This window comes from Diuraphis noxia, unplaced genomic scaffold (genome assembly GCF_037042655.1).
Source record: "Diuraphis noxia isolate RWA-SAM2 unplaced genomic scaffold, SU_Dnox_SAM2 contig0002, whole genome shotgun sequence".
Taxonomy (NCBI): domain Eukaryota; kingdom Metazoa; phylum Arthropoda; class Insecta; order Hemiptera; family Aphididae; genus Diuraphis; species Diuraphis noxia.
Window position 1 is genome coordinate 33,057,016 of NW_028301712.1, and position 22,021 is coordinate 33,079,036.

The following is a 22,021-nucleotide window of genomic DNA, read 5'->3' on the forward strand; positions in this document are numbered from 1 at the left end:
TACTTTTGCACTAATTATTATTATTATTGAAACCAATAGCAACTAATTGTGATTACAGTAACTAAAAGCAGTTGTCTATAAACAAAAATGTTCATCGTAAATTTCAAAATTTCCGTTGGAGCACCTCCAGGCGTTGGACCTACCACTTTTTAACTTAGCGTATCTTCTGCCCATAGGTCTAATCATTGATTATAAATACATAAATATTTATAATCAATGGTCTAATATATCTCTGTACCAAATGTTATCACAATCGGTCCAGCCGTTTAGGAATGCATAAAAGACAGATGGACAGAAATCCATTTTTATATTTATTGAAGAAGATAATTTACTACTTACTACTTATAAGGCTTCTCTGTATAAACTATTATTTGTCAATTAGAATTGATAATATAGATATTATTTCTATCAGTTCTACGAATTTTTAGTTATGCTCATTATTATTTTATTTTTTAATACATATTTTCATTTTTATTATCTGATCGTTTACTATTTAGGTATCGAAATATTTTTTAGTAGAAGATTTTAACATATGCATTGTATTATATACCAAATGGTACAAGCCGACTATATTTTTTTTATTAAGTTTAAAAGGATACTGTTTCCTAGAACTATACTCATCCCTCTATCCTAAGAAAAAGAAATCATAACTAATTACGCTACCTACTTGAGACTTGATACTGTATTTGTTCATTATTGAACTTTTAATTGTTTTAACTTGTATTACCTACATAGTAACATGGAAAATTAAACTAACATGGTACATATAACGATACACAGCTTAAACTATAAAATATGCGCAGCATAAATCGTAACAAAAAGTTAAGATTTGATATATGTAGTGGTACAGAAATTATATTATGTGCGAATTTACGTATTTTTACCCTGTTCCATAATAATCTCTACAAAAATTATTATTTTTTTAAGAAAATATGAATAGTACAATTAAATTTAAAATATTATATTTAAGATACTAAAAAAAAAAAAAATAATGTAATCAATGTAACGTTTACGACTACTGGCCATTGTCGCCGATGTCTTTTGATCAATAAAAAAAAAAGCGGGTAAGTCGTGGATGTTGCTCTGCTGTACAGTAGGTTACAAGTGGGTTATTGTAATGGATGGAATTAAATTTGAATACAATGATATTATATCATTGTATACGAAAAACGATTCTGAGCGAAGACAGTTTATCTGCCTAGGATATATTAGGATATATTATAGATTATTAATAATTTTCAAATCTTAGATTTAAAAAGAAAATATTTTATGAATTTCTAGCTTAAAATAATTTGCGAATTTTCGTGATTTTTACGTATGTTGTCAAAATTAAAATTTGAATGCTTGTAAAAAAAATGTTGACTATGCATTTCTTTTATTTTTCAACTGCTATTGTAAGAATATGTTAAGATCCTTGTATTAAATTTTCAAGCATTTCTACCTAACAAATAAATTTTTATCGATATTAATTTTAAAAAAAACTAATAATGATCGAAAATTGCAAATACCCATGAATAGTTCAACTTAAGTTGAAAAGTAATAAACCGACAGTAATTATACCTACTTGTATTGTTTTTAATTTTTTACTAATTATTTTAAAGAGAAACAAAAATATTATAAAAAGTGTTTTTTATACTATTTTTATTTTTATGTTTAAAGCTATTTTTTGTTTTTTGTTTTACTGAATATATTGTTAATAAAACGATATACATTATTAATTATATAATTAGTTAATACATTATACAATTAATAATATTAATACATTATTAATTGTTAAATTATCATGATACAAAAATAAACATAAAAATCTGTCAATTGTAATTTTAGCCAGCAGTTCACTCCTCAGATAAAAAATCAATTACACTCATTTATTTAACTAATATCAATCAACTTATTTTATGACTTTTTATGTATAAGTATAAATTGCAATATTAATTAATATGTAAGTCCCTAATATATCATTATTTTATCTTATCTTATTTTCGTTTGAATATTACCTAAAGTTCTTATAAAATATATTAAATTAAACAAGAAAACGCCTAAATACATTAAAAATAAAAATTCTTAATTTATTTATTAATATAAAGAATCATATTTATCTTAGCTGAGAAATGAATTTGAAGGTAAGTAGTTTTATACTGAAGTGTTAGATAGGTATGTTCCAACACTAAAAATCACGAAAGGTCAAAACAGTTATATGTCGTACGTCGCATTACTACATGATGTAGTAAATTGCTTTAAATTGTTATCTCGATATTAAACCTAAAATACGTTATCAAAGATTGAGCTATAAGAGCAAATTACAGTACAGGTAAGTAGAAAATAATATTTCTGTCAATACGGTCACGGAAAACCGATTCAACGTTATTGTTACGGCGACGATCGGTGGCCGTGGATTCGGCTTAGAACAGTTAAAACAGTACATAGGTCAGGGTACTAGTACCGTATACAAGTATGAATTCATAAGACGGCAACATTGCATGGATCTCATAAAGTTGATACTTTAAAATAATATACAATTTAGGATCTCGTATGGTGGTGTAGATATAGTGACTAAGCTTAATACACACTGGATCTCACAACGTCTACTATACTATAATTTTAACACGAGTATGTTGGTGTATATAATGAGTATATTATATCCAAATATATTTTTAAAATTTTATATTCTGATCCCGTTTAAAAATACTTATTTAAAGTCATGGATCTCACAACGTCGACTTTTCCAAGTGGATCTCGTAGAGTATTATAAGCCCGTATGTGTGTGTGTGTGTGTGTGTGTGTGTGTGTGTGTGTGTGTGTGTGTGTGTGTGTGTGTGTGTGTGTGTGTGTGTGTGTGTGTGTGTGTGTGTGTGTGTGTGTGTGTGTGTGTGTGTGTGTGTGTGTGTGTGTGTGTGTGTGTGTGTGTGTGTGTGTGTGTGTGTGTGTGTGTGTGTGTGTGTGTGTGGTTCACAAATCACGTCAAAATTGGTGTGGCAGAAACGTCTCCTGAAATTTCGCTATATTTAATCACATGTGACGTAGGTATAGTCGATTTGATGGTCACTGACGGTAAAATCGATCGATCGTATAGTGTTATTAATATAATACTTATACCCACGCGTTTAACAACGTTATATTCGGTAGTCAGTGTTTGACAAAAATACATTTTCAGTTATAATATAAGTATGATGTATTTACCATTTAAATCTATGATTTTAAACTAATAAATTTCTTCTAATAAACATTCATTGTTAGTCATTCAATAGTCAATATTTAGTGAAAAACGTATCTGATCAGTTTCGGACACGAGATACTCTTGTGTTTCCCTTTAAACAAAAATAATATATTTTTTGTTTGAACTGTATGTATTACTAAATATTTATTACTTATCTATATTAATTAAAGTCAATATTTGAGTGTATGTGTGTAAGCGATCCACAGTCAAGTATATCACACTCGTGGTTCAGAAATTGTATACATAATATCACTTTATAATTCTAAATACCTGAGAATGTTTTGCACTTCAACCCCAATTCTGTAAATCTTGCACAAGAGGTTTATATGGGAATCTGTCAGATAGTAAAAAATAATTTATAGTGTATTAGAAATTGACTCTGGTAAAAAATTTAGTAACTCACATCTAAAAAGAAGGGTTAAAACAATGTATCTAAAATATTTATTTACAAATATTATTATTCAATTACCCATATATAGCCTATTATATACCCTTTTAGAGTTAAAAAATGCAATACTAATTATTTATTGATTTTTATGAATTTGAATTCTAAATAATAATATAATATTAATATGCATAAAACTTAGATTAATCGTATAATTTTGTCGTAATGAATCATTGACAATCACGGATAGATAGTAGATAATGTTTGAATCCATTGGGACGAAAAACATAATATACAAAATTATATTAATTATATCGCTATGTAACAACAACCATATTATTTGATGATGCTATTGCATATACAATATACCTACTACTGTTATAATAGTTGGTTGCCATGCAACATTGGCAACCATATGACTAGACAGTTATGGACGTCGCTATTCATCCATCCGGATGAATCAAAAAATGAGGATTTTAATAATATTATGGATATCGTCATTTTACAGTAAATTTATTTGACGGTGGTATGTATATTAATTTATGGATACTTTTTTAATAATAATAAATCTGTTGATATTATCGAATAATTTAATTCAGAATTTTATGATCGATGAAATATATAGTAAAAATTTGTATTACCTCCAAATTCATCTTGATAATATTTCAAAATGATCCACCAAATGGAGAGTACAAATCAATACAGACAAGTACTTTCACATTCCTTTTGCTTTTAGAAAAGCTGTTCTTCTTACAATCTATTTTCAAAACAATCCAATCCAAACCACAACTCAAATCAAATACTTAGGTCTAATTTTAGACAAGCGTCTAACTTGGGGCCACACCTCAAAATCAAAAGAAAGACTCTTAACACCAGACTTTATCATTTACGGCCTATTCTCCAGTCCAAACTCTCTATTGAAAACAAATTACTTATATACAAATCAATGCTAAAACCTATCTGGGCCTACGGCATCCAAATATGGGGATGTGCCAAGCCTTCTCAAATACGGACTCTACAAGCCTTCCAACCTATTTCCCTTCGCCCAATAACATCTGCGCCATGGTACGTCTCAAACCTCTCACTACATAAGGATCTTAAAATTGAAACAGTCTCTAAAACAGCCAAAAAATACTACAAAAATGTACACACCAAAATAGCTAACCACACAAATCCATTGATTTCCAACTTGGCCAGTGAATTCATGCCTAATAACCCCCCACGGCCCCACGTCGATTAAAATACACTGTTGTCGTGATCTCCTGAATCCCGACTGGCACTAATTAAAAAATAAATAAAACATCTCCCCCAAGCTAGAGGATATCCTCACTGGTGGGCCTCCCTCCTCACGCCATTCATGTTGTTGTTTCTTATTATATTATCAAATGTACTTATTGTATGTATATAAATATTACAGATTGTAAATATTCTATTTTATCTAATAATAAAAAAAAAAAGTAAAAAGAATTCGTATAGAAATGTCCGATGTTTGACAAGGTAACTGAAAAATTAATATCTTTATAATACGTAATCGACCTAAAACCAACCTTTAAACAAGTGCGCTTGGTTGGATTCACTTCTTTGGCATTAAATATTGTATTCTGTTTTTGGACTTGGACTAATTATTTTATAAACGAATTCCTAATTTTACTAATTTTCATTCACTATTATGTAAATAAAAAAATATTCTTTGTTTTTGTATTGTGTAGAAAAATATTTAAATTAATTCAAACATTCATAAAAAGTAAAAATATACCATGCAGATTTACTGATTTGATTGGATCAATAGACAAGAGGTTCATTAAATTTAATTTGGAGACGTATATTTTAAATTAAAAAAGTGTTTGTCGAAGCTTTTTCAATACCTGAAAAATCGTGAAAATTTGAAAGTATAAACATAAATATAATAATTCATATTGATTTTTTTCAACTTGTAATGTTTTACAAGAATTTAAATATAATACTATTTAATATTTTATTGGTTGGCTGACTAACATATTTTTCCACTGAAAATATATATTAACGATATACAATACTAATCTTGTTTCTTAAAGTATATAATATTTTGTCAATAATTTTGGATGAGTTGCTCATTACATTGTCTTCTCTGCTTCAATATTTAATTTGAGTTAAATTACTAAGGCCAGCTTACATATGGCCATACATTAGTTAAGAATCAATTCTGAATCATTCATTATTTATTACTATAAACTATTAGGTAATGATTCAGAAAAAATATTTGATTAATAAAGATCATCACATTATTCTTTCTAAAGTTCAAGTCATAAAATAATGAAATCCAAAGAAAAATATTCTCCGATTATTATATAATAATATATTACACTATTATAAGCTCTTTCAAATTCACTATAATTTTTAATATTTCAAATATTCCCACTGTCAAATTATTATTTTTAAAAGCTGTGTTATTGGTAGAATGTTGATATTATATAAATGAAAGCATTGATGTGTGTACTAATATTTTTCAATGAAAAACAAACAACGATCACAAACCATTTAATTTAAATTTATTATTAATTATTTATTAATATACATCAATTTAATGTTTTAAATATTATGTTCAGATTGTCATTGAAAATGATATAGGAGTTATAAAATAATAAAATAATATCAACATTCAACATTCCGTTACTCTCAAAACATCATTCCTAGTTATATATTTAATAAATATAATTTGCATACTTAAATAATCGATAAATATCAAAGGTACTATTTTTGTACACTTGTACACTATTTCTAATTTTTATAATAATCTCATTGAAAATAAGACATTTATATTTTTTACCATTATTGTCGATGATAGGTATATAATTTAATTGTTATTCTTAATAATGATTAATGATTAATAAATTAACTGTAATCAAAGCATTATCTTTTTAAATAATTTCCGTTATGTGTTATTAATTAACATGTAAACATTATTATCTAACGAATTCAAGTAAATTTTTCATTTTTTTAAATGTTTAAATTTAATTTTAGTTTGAGAAAACCTTCATATTTTGTTTTTATGAAACTTACATTTATATATTTCTCCTCCTAAAAAAAAGAGAAAAAATAGGTATGTTTTATACCTGTAAATTGTACATTACGAAAATATTGACAAATACTGTCCTTGGTAATCAGCAGTAATTTTTATTTATACTTTTTTTTATAGATCAAAGGTTAAAAAGAAATTATGTATTGTAAGTTTATATTAATTATTTAATAGAAAGATCTCCCCTTGTAATATTGTCTGAAGTCATAATGTATATCAAATTAATAATATTTTTTTTTTTTTTAACTTTTAAAACTACTCTAACTTAATTTAGAGAGTCTGAATATATTTACTATTTACATCATACCGAGTTAAATAATTGTATTTGATAATTCACATTCATAATATATATATATATATATATTTAAAAACAATCTACATATTATTATTAAATACAATTGTAAAAAATAATGATATACCTTTGTTTGGATAGATTGTTGGTATACAATTTATATTATCCCGTTATGAATATAATTTTAAATTACTATTTTAATTTCCACCAGTTACATTCAGCACGTCTACAGAAAACAATTTAAAGTATTATTTAAAGGTTTTTTTTGAAGTAGATACGAATATACGATAAACCTTATACATACCTAGTTTAAACTAAAATGGTTCATGTTTTAATTCTTGAATCAAATATTTATGTTGGTATTCCATACTTTTAGTCTACGTTATGTCGATTCTTCATGTTTCAATTCATGAAAGATAAAACATTAAATTTGTAAATATACCTCAATAATGCTATAATTTATTAGTGGTATTATAATTTGTGCTCTCACGCCATTCAAAAGCGATATTATGTTTATTCCTTTTTTATGTTAAGCAATTAATCATAACTGTTGGAAAACATTTGTTATTTATTGGATTGCTTTTATTTTTTTTCCTTGAAAATTGTTTCGATAATACATCTAAGTTTTTTGGTTTTTTGTTTTATATCCGTAAAACGATCTACAAAGTCAAATAGTTGGAACTAAACCGTTGTATTGTTTTTACCCATTTTTTTTACAAGTTGTTTTATGTTTTGAGTGAATGTAAAAATTAAATCAGTTTTACAATGTTTATTTTATATTTTTATTTTTCAAAGAATTCTTTTTAAAACAGTAAACTATATTAAAATAAGTCATATTATAATGGTTTTCATTCAACAATATTTTGAGAGTTAACAAGGGTTATATAGAGATGAATAAAATAAAAAAATAAATTGTTCTAAATAATAAGTAAAATAGTTATTTATAATTTATCTTATAGAAATTAAGTATAGGCCACATTTTTATTTAATACTTAATAACATAAAGGAATACTTCCATACTTTATAAATGGGGACATCCAACTTTAAAATGTTTAATTGCGTTCACAATACATATTATTTGTTGACTCAATTATTGTTTTATACGTATTTTATAATTTCTCATATTTAAAAAATTACTTAATGTAATATAAACTTTTTATAAATTTTAGCTGAACATTATTATAATAATTTTTAATTTGAACTAAATATATTAATATATTTTGAATAACAAATCTCAAATATTAAGCAAGAATCAATTGTGTTCAACAAATGTGTATTTTTAATATATATTTTTTCAACACAATATCTAAAATACCTTTTTTATTTTAATCTAAAAATGTACTCTTAATTTATGCATATAATTTATAAATAAAATAGGTATATTATTTTCACGCGATGAAAATAAACTATTTGTATTCAAAAGTTATATTTTTATTTTAACATCTTAATGGAAAAACAATTTAAACTCTAATTATACCACACTGAATATAGTGTTAACATGTGTCAGACGACTTTTAAAAAGGATATATTTGATTTACTCTGAAGAATAATGGTGATGTATTATCATATTAAATTATGAAACAATGATAAATTATCACATTAAAAATATAATTATTATTAACGGTGTTTGGTTATGACTGCACTTTCCAAGTTTTCGTCAAAATTGTTCACTGATTGCAAGCAGCTTTATCTCAACACTTAGGGGAAGGTCTAAAAAAACTAAAAATTGAAAAATATTATCTTTTAAGAACCATCATAATGTTGTAAAAAATAATCACATTACTTAATTACTACTGTATTTCAGCATATAAGTGAATAAAACATTGTATCTTTTGAATATCTAACTGCAACTAGATTGTTATGTATGCCATTGATCATGTATTACAATTAAATTAATAACGATCATTAATGTTAATTATTCGTATAATATTCGAAATTGACATTATTTTTTTCAGTAAATATACCACGATGTAATTTTGTTTTTGATTATCTGCTTTAAAATGTTTCCACCTATTTTAACATAATTTGGCTGATTCATAAACAAAAAAGATAAATACTTTCATTAGGTATTATAATTAGGTTTAATATAGAGTAAAATACTTAATTATTCAGTAGGTACCTATATACGAATTTTGAAAATTAATCTATTCTAATGCAACAAAGTGTGTATTGTTAAATTTGTTCAACAAAAAATAATTATATACATTATATATCGTATATGCATGAATGCTTAGGTTATATACAAAATTAATTTATTCAAAATCACTCACTGGAAATTCCGCTTAAATATTTTGTAATTCTGTGTTTTAGAAATCGTATATTTTTTATTTATATTTCACTAGTTATTATAAAGTCTACGTTAAAAAACTATAACAATTTTTGGAACAACTATATTTTGTGCAGGGATGACTGAATTCAAGTTAGATATAAAATATAATGCAGTACTAACGGTGCCTATTATTATTTATCAATGTATAGAATATAATTGAATGTATTTTTTAAGCAACATAAATATAACCAGAAAAAAATAAACAATAATCAATGTTTTAGACATTATAGAGCGGATAGGTTTCGAAAATAATTGAATTAACCTCACAGCGTTTTAAAATTAAAAAAAAAATGCATTACGATGTTAAAAATTAAATTGGTATAAAAATCGTTATAAACAAGTTGTTATAGGGTGGGGCACTCAAATCCGACGATTTGAAAAAATAAAAAAAAAAAATAGAAAAAAAATTTTTTATTAATTTTTCGCCAAACAAATAAAAAGTACACAAGTGGAATTTTATGTTATAATATTTAAAAACTTCATTTTTTAAAGATTGTGTCAGGCAAATGCCTTCCTTGGTTAGCCACACATTGTAAGAGTCTGACTTTCGGGGACTTCTCCCTACTCAGTAGGGCCTACTGAGCAGTCTCACCCGCTCTACATTTTCTTGAGTCCGTCTAGTTTTTTTACTACCACCTCTCTTTTGAGTCGTTCTAGCTGTGGTTTCAAAGTTTTTTACCCACAGGTCGATGGTACCACGAGAAGGCACAGAATCGCGAGGAGAAAACCAAACTGTCGGCCAAACGCACGTTGAGCTCCTTCGAAACTATCATTACTTTTGTAATACGCTGTTCACTCGACCAATGCTCCATGATTACTAAATTCCGAGTATTTAAAAGCGATAAGAACATTCCCGAGAACTCTACCACTTTAACCCTGCCCACCAATTCTTGTTAAAATCGTTGGGTTTGACTGCCGCACCCTGTACAAATACTTGGAGACATACATATTATTAGGATACTGGAAACATTATATTGACTTTAAAAACCATAATTTAATACAATATAATGTTAATCGTACAGTAATTATTTTAGGAAAACATTCTATTTTCCCTTGAAATTCAAGTTGATTAATACGTTTTCTTGATTAATTTTGTATTAAATATTGAGTTAATCATAAATTTGTTGAAATTTTTAGTGTAAATTATATTATCTAAAGTAAATATTTTACATAATGAATCACGAAAGTCAGTAAAAGGTTCAATTTCAGAACTTTTTGTTTGTTACTTGAGCATAGTTTTATTGATTGCCAATATTTAACTATGCTCAAATTAATATGTTTTACAGAGACAAACACCATATAATTTTATTGCTTTATTAAATTAATATTTTATGATCATTATAATTAACGGGTTTAATTATTTATTAAATATGTAATTTTGCTATTTTAATATTTAAAACTAAATACTAGGCTAATTTTATCGATTTGGGTGCATATTTTCGAAAATCAAGTTTTAGAATGCCGAGTTTTAGAGTGACAAGATTTAGAAAATCAGTGTTTTAGAAAGTAAAATAAGATAAATAAAATATACAGTTTTTAAATAAAATGCTGTCTTATTTTTTGATAGAATTTACGATACAGAATGTAGAAATTATGATACTTTTCCAAATTTGTAATTATATAGTTTATCTTTGATCGGGAAGACGGGAAATATCAAAATGCAAAATATTTATAAACATAATGCTTTGTTACTCAATATCGTTATCAAATTTTTATTTTATTGATAATTGATATTAACAACTATTCAAGGGAAAAAAGTACAATGAAATATGGAACAAAACTTATTGCAAATATGTAAACGAATAATTAATGATTCTAATTCTAATTTAGATAAATTTATGGGAGCTATTGCTAATAAGTATTAACAATTATTATATTTATTTTTATTATGAAAGAATTATTAGAAAACATTTTATATACGAGTAAACAGTGAAAAAAATTTTTCTAAAAATTGAAATTCTAAAAGTTTTATTTTCTAAAACATAGTGTTTCTAAAACTTATATTCTAAAACTCGGCATTATAAAATATGACTTTCTAAAACCTGCCTCAATACCAATTTTATCACAATGTATTTATTTTTTTTTTTTCATAAACCTTCGTAGAGAAGTTTCATAATCATATTGATTATGTGTAGGTTTTTATTTTTTTCAGCAATAAATACATATCCATTAGCTGATTTAAACTTGAAAATAAACTTTATATCTTTAATCATCGGTGGCATACTCACCAAGAAACCTAACCATTTTTCTATGATTTTAAGAAGGTGTTATGGAACCGGATATAAAATGTATTAATATTCCACAACCCTGCTTGAACCCCTATATTATTAGGTAGGATGTAGGTACAATAAGCCCATAACACAATGAGATAGTTCAAGCATCAAGCTATAATATTATGATAATGACGTGATCATAAAATTCTGTTTTATTTAACACTAACGCCTCGTTAAATTAAAATTATACACAATGAACGTCAACGGTGTCGATGAAATGGAAAATTAATTTTGCGCTTCATCGAACTACGATGTTCGACGATTAAATAGGAATGGTATAGAAAAAATATTTATTATTATCTACTATAGGTATATAGTTATAAGTGAATAAAAACGGCATATTAACTTAATTTTATCATTAATAAAATATCCACAACGCTAAAATATCTGATGCTAACATGCAAATGTCATATCTATATTGTTGTAGTGGTAATATTTGTCGTTGTTAAAGGTTCTTGATATTATTTTAATTATACATTTTTTATTATCAAAAGATACGACGTCATTCGATAAATATCTACCTATTAAATATTATATTTTGTAATTCCTTATTTTCAAATATTTATCGTAGATACCAACAGTCAATGTTTAATTTATGTCAAAACGTATTTATTAAGCCGACCATAATATATTAATGCCAAAAATAAATGACATGCCCATCCCCTCACCCACAGAATCATGTCATAAATATATTTTATAACATAATCGATACAGTTTGACATATTTCTCGTAGTGGTATAATATTTACAATTTTAAAATGTGTGGGTTTTTTTTTAGATACATATTGAAAGTAACTACCTTTAGCCTAAATTATCATTAAATATTCTATCCAAAAAACTGCATCATAATGTTATATTTATATGTATAAGCATATTATTTTAATGATACAATGAAACAGTTTTTTAATATTGTTTTCAGTAATAATATTACATCTTACTCCAGCACGAAGCATTATGTTTGTGGTACATTGTAAAATCGTTTATAAAACTTAAACCATTATATTTGACACATCCCAATGTAAATTTATATGCCATACATTGAGTTATAGTATATTTGTACAGTTATTTCAATGGAAAAACGATGCATAAGTCTGAGTATTATTATTATATATTTAACAACACTTGTCGCATTTCCCGGACTACATTTTATTATTATTTAACATAATAACATATCGTGAACTTTAAGTTTAGCGTTCAACCAAATTTATAGTTTTCAAACCACGATAATAATAATAATAATAATAATAATAATATAATATATCATAATATTATGTTCAAAACGCTCGGTACACATGGTGTGAGTCGAGTTTGTTCATTAATATGTTTAAATAATATTATAAATCATATTATAGAAGCCCGTGTAACGTAAGTTACATACGATGAACTTTTGAGGTTTAATATGTTTTTCTGCACACATATTTAAATTATGCCCAAATATATAATTTAATCGCATAACATGTGTTACAAATAACGTTAGTAACGTTATGCGATTTTTTTTTCATATGATCATTATTTTTTTATTTGAAAACCGTATAATTTGTAAATATCTGATTTACAATAAGTACAAGTGAAGATTAAAGGCGAAGAAGATAAAATAGAATTATAAACTAACTTTATACAGAGGGGAAGTTGGTTTTTGAGTTATATATTGGTGGGAATTTATGGTGTTAAGCAGTGGGAGTTAAACAATCTGTTGGTAACGGCACCATGTTAATATTGGTAGACAGTTTTGGTCTTTATGAGACTTGAGAGATCAGTGATGTTGAGCTCTATAAGTGGATTTAAATTCATCAGGGAGTTTATGAATTGAGATTTCATTGTTAATTATTAGAGTGGGATTTGGTTTGAATGACTGGCGACCCGTAGTTACATTTACACAACGAATGTGGAACTCTCAAGTTTTTAGTGGCGAGTTATTGACCATAGTATTCATGATTAGAATGGGGAGAAGGGATGGTATTATTTAGCAATGTTTATTTTTACTTTTACTTTTATTAGTTTCAACAAAAAGTTACTATAGCAGTGATTTAGTGATTGCTGACATTTTTAGTTTTAAATAATGTTGTGTTTTCGACTAAATTGTTTGTATAATGTACATAATTTGTGATTAAAAGGAAGTGATATTTCATCGAGGCATGTTTTGCTAGGAAATCTAGACATTATAGGTAGGAAGTTAATGATTATTCCTTCTAATTTTACTCATATGATATACAATATTGGTTAATGTGGTCATAGGTTCAGAAATGTAGGCACTATGGTAATTGTCACCTTTTTTAGGGTCTTCTGCTTAGATTTCCACGTATGAAAGATAGATGAAAGCAAAAATATTACCATTGCCTCCATTGGGATTCGGGATCATATACATCATAGGTATCTATTTAAATTTTTAAATGAGTAGAAGATAATAAAAAAGACACTATCTATGCCTATCCCTTAAAATTGTAAAATTGTTTTAAAATAAACACGGATTAAATGAATAAACTAGTTGGTAAAAATTTTTTTTTAAGTGTTATGTTACCCTTGATTTGAAGTTTCTAGTAAAAGCTTGTAAGTCCAGTTTCCATGATTGATTCCATCTGATTTATTTTATGCTGTATTTGGATCCATCAATGCATTCTCTTCGTATGCTAGATAAATTAATATTTTTAAAAAGACTATGTAATTTTATTTTACATTTTTTGAAATTTTGAAATTATAATATTCACAATTGTTTCACTCTCAAAGGGTATTGACGTTTGTGTTGCTTAAAAAAGTACTAATATAGTTATTTCAATTCCCGAAAAAAATATTATTTCTGCTTTTAGTGTGATGTACTATAATGTCAACAGTTTTTTCATATCCAACGCCCTAAAATCTAATATCCTATAAAATATACCATTATTAATACACTGTTTTTACGAATGTTTGTAATTTTTTGCTATAGATAACAACGTCTAAAAATAATGACATGCCTAAATAAAATCAATAGATTTTATCAAAATAAAAATCATTGTCGAATAACCACCGAAAGGTGAAAATTTTTATTTCTGCCAGTGGCAATAATATCGGTTTGTGCATCTCAAGCTCTGCTCTACAATTCGTATTCACCTTATTTTTGTACTATCCATTTATAAATACCAAAACAATTAGATAGACTGAAAAACCTAAAAATATTTGTGTATACGTTTTTAAGGTCAAACAATATTCAGTCAATAAATACTAAGCATTATTTTTCTAAAAACTACCATATAAAAATGATTTCTCAAACTAATGCAATATATTTATTTTAATACGCGTTAAAATTGATTTTATAGCGTTTAAATAATATATTATTAATACACAATTAAACTATTAATTACCAAATACGTCATAAAATTATTACGAGAAAATTCATAATACATAACAAGGATAATGTGATATAAAAACATAATCAATCTTCATAATATCTACAAAAAAAAAAAAATGACCTACACATTATAAAATAAAAAAATTGAAACCAATTTTACAATGATAAATACTATTTGTTTGTAATGCTATCTTAAAAAGCAGCTATAATTCTAAAAAATATTATAGTTTATATAATAATAATATTGTGAAATTAATAAAAGTATTTGTACGTAATTATTTTTGCACAGGAATCGTAAAAACCAAGATGACATAATATATCAGTAAAATAAATGCCCACATCACTATTAGTTGATAACAGTATTGATTAGGATAATATTACTTTAAAATCGGGGCAGATATTAAATGGAAATCTTATTTTATAGGATGGATATGATCAGGCCAATATTATACTGGCTGAGTCTTACAAAAACATAAGGCGCTTATTTATTATATTTTCCAAAAAATACAGTCATGTATTTTAATATCCCAATTAATAGCTAGCAATTTCATCAATTAATATTAATCTTGATTTTTGTAGTCCCATTTAACATTATACTAATATATTTATAGCTCTTTTATAAACTGAAGTTAACTAATATATAAATTAATGTAAAAGCAATTTGAATATTTTTCAATAAGGGTAGGGAAATGTGGCACATCATATAATATATATATATATATATATATATATTTAAATTCATTTATTTTATTCATTAAAAATGTTACTTTTAATTAATTATTGGCGATGCTTGAAGTTTCTCTTAGTTTCCATCAGAAAATAATTCCAAAGTATCTTCAATATTAAAACATAAATAAAATAAAATAGAGTTTTTTCTACGGTTAAAAATTATTAAAGTTCTAAAAGATTTCGAATCAAATTGATGTAATCTTCTGATGGATTTTATACTCGATACAGTTCTGAAATAATTTAATCAGCGTCGGAAAAAGCAGGACAAGACGACAATAGAAATACTTTGATTAGTTTGGTTAATGCGCATTTACTCTAAACTTAATAGTTTTTTTTTAATAAAAATATGTATGGGAAATACGTAAACAAAATTAACGAATTTCACTTAGGATTTATGTACACACATGTCTCGCAAGAACAATTACGACTATATTTTATTTATTTTCTTACTTCGCGAGTCTTATGCTATTTTTTTTTCAATTCAAAAAGAATTTTTTTTTTCTTTTTCAAATATTTTAAATCAGTGAATAATAATATTTTCATGTTTTTATGTTTGTTTTCAGGCGTGGAGTTGGTGGTTCGAGACGCACAAGGTGGCGTCAGCGTATACAATATCGAAACAAATAAACACAGGGTACTCCTCACGAGTTCGTCTTTTGTAAGTATCGATTTATTAGTATTAACTAGCATACGACTTTCATTGATTGGAGGTGGATTAATAAAGCATTTTATTTTATTTTTTATTATTATTTTTCCAACTCGAAATTGTGTGTCCACTTTATGGTGTGGATTGTTTTGATAAGAGAAATAAAATAACAGAAAGTAGAAGTCGACGGGTCGATGGGTTATGCCAGGCGTTTACCGAAAGACCGATTGATTTAAACGGCTTATGAGTCATCTCAAAATGATTAACTGGGATTTAAACCCCATGATATGAAACGAAAATCCGACACGAGGCGTGCGCATCTGTCATACTTAAATCATTTGTAGTATTTTATAGACAGTTTATAACGACAGTAAGCGAACAAACTTTATAATTTAAACTCAAAATGTGCAGTCTAATATTTTATTTAAAACAATTTTATTGTTGGGCACAAATACATTATAGTACGGTAGAATAACATAGGTTTTGTGTATTTGGGTAAAAATTATTTTTTGCTTCAACATTATAGCAATGGCTTCTAAAATGTAGTGAGAAAATGAAACTCGGTGATTTCGGCTTTTTGACAAATTTGTAAAACGGGGTTTTTTTCTCATATTGTTATTATGTTTTTTTTTTTTTTAAGGGAACCCCATTTTTATTATTATTAAAATGAAAAACTCTTAAAAACCACGCTTCTATTATACTTACAATGTCTAAAAAACTGCCAGTTTTTTTCAATCTCGTTAGAACGATATAGCCTCACTCTCAATAGTTTTACTTAAACTTTTATTATACAGCAATAATTTAAAAATTGTTCTATCGTGAATGTTTTTCACATAACTATTTTTAAACTCATTGCAATAACCATATTGTCGTATATAATCGTAAGGCTACATATATTAAAAACAAATTTATCAAAACACCTTTTAACAATAACTTAAATTAATATAATGAATAATGTATTTTATAAAAAAATTAATGGGATCAATAAATTATAAAAATATCAATAACATCACTAGTCACTACGTTATTAATTCATATTTGTTTTTTCTTTTATAATGTTCGATCATAAAATTTAATACCTAATATAAATTTCACGTCATACAATGTTGAAGTCTAACTGTCTAATAAATAAAAGCTGATAACCATATAGATAATGCTTAAGCAATAGAAACAAAAATAAAAATATACAGTTGTTTTTTTAATTTTTAGTTAAGTGCATTTTATACATAGATTGATTCTTTTATCAATATTAATATTTGAAACGTTTTTGAAAAAAAATTATGTGTTGATAATCTTTTTGGTATCAGCTTTATGTTTTTTATCATTTTATTGTATAAAAACAATTTTAATTTAATAACCCCAAGCAAAAAATTATTTTAAATATGTTTAAGCATAAAAAATGTGGGGCGTATAGTTATAAACACTTATAAATTTTAATTCGTTATAAGTATTTATATGATGAATAAATAGATTAGTAGATTTGCTGGTACCTAAACGGCACCAATGCAAACTAAACGTCAAATGATTATTACTTTTAAACTTACCACACAAAATTCTTTAATATATCAATGTCCTTTCAAAATATTCTGCTTTGAAAATGGAAATTAAAAATGTATGTTGCCAATAAAAATAAGAACAAAACTTTAGACATTTTAACGATAAAAATAGTAAAACATTTTTTAAAAACCTTAGTTTTTGGTTTAATGGTTTTTCTTTGACATAAATCCCACCAAACACAGTATAATATAAACCAGCATCCGAAATATTTTTTTCAATAAATATTTACGTAGTATATTAATATTATACCATATTTTAGTTACCATTGTTATTATTATTTTTATTTGTGCGTGATTCTAGAAACGAGTGAATGCTGATGAATTTCAAACGTCGAGTGATCAAAACTACGTGCTGTTGGTGTCGGATAAGAAAAAAGTAAGTAAAACGCACCTAGTATCTACTTATGTTGGCAGTACGTGTGACGTAGATATTATAATATTATAATCTAAAATAATTTATGTCGTGATGCATATTAAACAATTATATAATATGATAATATGTGTGATACGTATGTGACGTGTGAATGTAATTTTGTGTTTACGTACATCACGGTTGAATCGCGATTAAATCCGTAAAAACGATAAATGATTACGGCTCCCACGTAATGTACGAATATGGGTGTTGGCCGAGTATGATTTATTATGAATGTGGCCATGATGACGTTGGCCGAGTAGGTACTCCTGTAGATAGATAGATTTTTCCACATCACCATGGTTGTTTTTTTCGCGTGTTTTAGCCTATTTTTCGCAGTAACCGAACCGATATATTGCCACTTACATTTTTCTTTTTTTTTTATGTCTCGAAAAATCACCTAGACCACTCACTACCACTTTTTCTCTTTCTACGCGTCTCTTCGTCATTTCTCACGCCTCCCCTCCACTCTTATACCCAAATACACTCAACTCCGAACTCTGAATATACCAAATGAACTGTAAAAACAAAAGTTTTTGTCTGCAACACACCGTGCCGGTATCATTAGTTATCGTTTTCTGAACGATTTAACCCGTACTCGTCGGCTGATGGGTTCCATTCGTAATCGTACGAACTTCGTTAGTAGGTTACACACACAGAGACACACATACAAACAAACACACAAATACGTTTATACGTACTGTATGTCTGTATATAATATAATTTATATGATATTGTATAATAGATCTATAGAGGAAGCTTTGTATCGTCGAAGGGTGCGATGCGCATAAAAGCGAAAACTATTTTATTTTTTTTCTATTTCCTGTACAGAAATATTTGTTCATCCCTTGACCGCAATCCAACGAACATTCGGGTACTAATTTCCTGCGTACATTGCACATTTTGTTGGATGAGATTCCCGCACATGAATGATTTTTTTAAATACCGTGTTTAAGGTTTGAGTTAAAAATATAAATAAAATGTATATTCCACGAAAAAAAAAAATGTTTTTCATGTTTCAAATTCTACACACCATTGATGTTTAGTGTACACAGTATACAATACAATATTCCCATTAGAATAACTTTATAAGGTTTTCATTACGAATCATCCGTGTCAAATATGCAAATGCAAATTTACGTAAAATTCTGTCACTGGTTTGATTTTTGTCTTTCCTCCAGTTTTTACTGACACTATGCATAAAATGTTTTAATTTTTTCCTTCGTTATTATTTTACATTAAAATGGTTACTAGAAATTCTAATTTTTAATTTCATATCCTACATTTTGTATGTTAATGTTTATACATATATGACGTAAAAGTTAAGTTTGGTTAACCATGGCGTTTTAATATTTTTGATAAATGAAACATTGTACTCTATTATTATTATTAAGTAGGTATGTATTTAAAAATTCTACCAATTTTAACAATTTTATAAGAATGTATTTCAAAAGCATGTCAAGTTAAATTTTTAAGAAAAACGTGGCTTGTATATAAGAAAGTGCATAATCTGGTTTTATAACATCTGTGATATGGATGTTAAATCATCTAATTTTCAGGAATTTTGTGATTATTATATGCATTGTAATATCTATGGTAATTTAACTCACATCTATTAAATTAAAAAACGCTCGTTACTGTTATTTTGGCTATTCGTAATATTATTATTTATTAAACGTTTAGTTGGTAAATGTATTGTTCCTAATGTTAATTAGTTAGGTACACCTACCTATAAATAATTATATATGACATAGAACTAAGAATCATTTACGATATTAATTAATTTTCTACTGTATGTTTATAATATATAAAACGGTTTTTTAATTAATTAATTATTGACTATAATATAACTTACTTATGTAACATAAATACTATATAACTTGATTGGCTTAAAATCCATATAACCACTTATTGACGTTGTTCAAAATATTCTCTGTTGTATACTTGCAATTTTCAATATTAAAAAGTATTTTACTGATATTAAAATCAAATAAATAATAAATACTATAATGGTGGATGGAATGTGATGAATGATACATTTGAAAAATAAAATAAAATAGAGTTTAATAAGATTAATCGGTTTCAAATTAATATTTTTTAGAGAGTTTAACCTAACCCAATAGATATAAAAAGAAACAATAATAAATTACTAAAAGCACTTTGAATCTGTTATGAAAATAAATTTTAAAATCGTTGAGCAAATAACTGTCAAACTTAATAATATTATCTAATGAATTATACCAATTTGTCATGCTATATTTCTGAAGTTTTTTTTTCTCCAGAAAATTCAATATTTTTCTGTAATTTGATTTTTTTTCCTGTATAATATTATATTACTCGATCAATGTTTGTGTATACAGTGATTGTATTATATTGTCTTGTTGAGGTAATAACCAATAAAAAATCTTATTACTTGAAGTATATTATAGGTCTTATGAAAGTATTTTGTTATTTTGTTGGTACATAATACGAGTTTATACCTATAGACTTGGTATACAAACTGAATAATATTATTATTATACTAACCAATGAAAATCCACATAGACTTCATGTTACCGTGCTTGAATACAATAATTCAACGTCGAATTGATTGAAAAATATATAATGACTTAGTTGGAAAATTAAAAAAAAAATTCGACAAATAAGAGTGAAATAATAATTCTCAAACAAAAAACACTTTTGCAGCAAACCCTCGAGAAATGGACGCAAAATATTTTGGTCCAAAAAACGATAAAGTTAAAATGGATGTTTGATTTGCATAAGCCAGAATAAAAAGTTTTTCGTAAACGTCACGTCCACGCGTGCGTATTGCCGTTTTTTTTGCCCGTCGACGTTTGACGTAAACGACGAAAAGAAAAAATGTTTTAATATGTAAATACTACACACGCCCGTATATAATGGTAATGTATACTCGCATATTCTATAGCCATACCCCTGTCAAACGAATGCCACGGAAAATGAAGAAATAACGAATAGTCGATAATATATTTGGAAAAAAGAAACGAAACGAAAATGTATGACTTAGAATGGTCTTCACTTATTAGGATGATGTATTGAGAACCGTAGGTATATTTATTATACACTACACCAGTGGAATTGCAAATTTTGAGTTACTCAACTCTGCACATCGTTTGGATAAACCACGCGCGAACAACTTCAACTATCCGTACACCGATATCCGATTGATGTTTGCAATATTAATAATATATATTCCGTTTATGTGGTAGATTGGTACACAATGGTATTAGTTTCAGAGCTTAGTAAATTATTATATTATATATTATTATTCACTTGTGAGTAGATCGTTTTCTTTTTGGAATGTTTGTTCTCCTCTAGTCTCGACTCATCAGTCAAAGATTCCGTATTGTATATTTTAGAAAACTTCTTAACAAGATCATACTGATTATAACGTTATTTTTAATGTCTTGTATTATCTTAATGCTATTACTTCGAAATTCCTTCAGAAGTAGAAATATAATAATAATAATAATATACTCATTAGTCTTTTTTTCACTTGAAATTTGGTTCTCTGAAATACTAGTAATTTTATAAGTGTGATCATAAATTAATAATAAAACGTAACACAATGGAATGACGTCGATATGTTTTTTTGCTATTTTGGTAATGTATTGGGAATCACGTGTAATATATATTTCACCATTAAACGCACAAATTTTAAATCACTCAAATGTTCACAACGTTTGAACAGGTCGCGCAAGGAACTAAGATAAATATAGATAAAAATAAATACGTACAACAAATGTTCGTAAACCGAAAACCGATTAATGTTCCAAAAATGAATA

The 22,021-nt window shown here is 26.3% G+C and overlaps 1 protein-coding gene across 4 annotated transcripts in view; it reads left to right on the forward strand.

Annotated features, from left to right (window-relative positions):
* LOC107165282 (prolyl endopeptidase FAP-like) overlaps positions 1-22,021 on the forward strand; it is a 277,903-nt gene that overhangs the window by 227,487 nt on the left and 28,395 nt on the right. For all 4 annotated transcript variants that reach the window (XM_089219077.1, XM_089219079.1, XM_089219078.1 and 1 more), the window contains 2 exons: positions 16,168-16,262; positions 18,108-18,182. In XM_089219077.1, coding sequence (XP_089075203.1) covers positions 16,168-16,262; positions 18,108-18,182 — 170 coding nt within the window. The remainder of the gene's footprint in view (positions 1-16,167; positions 16,263-18,107; positions 18,183-22,021) is intronic.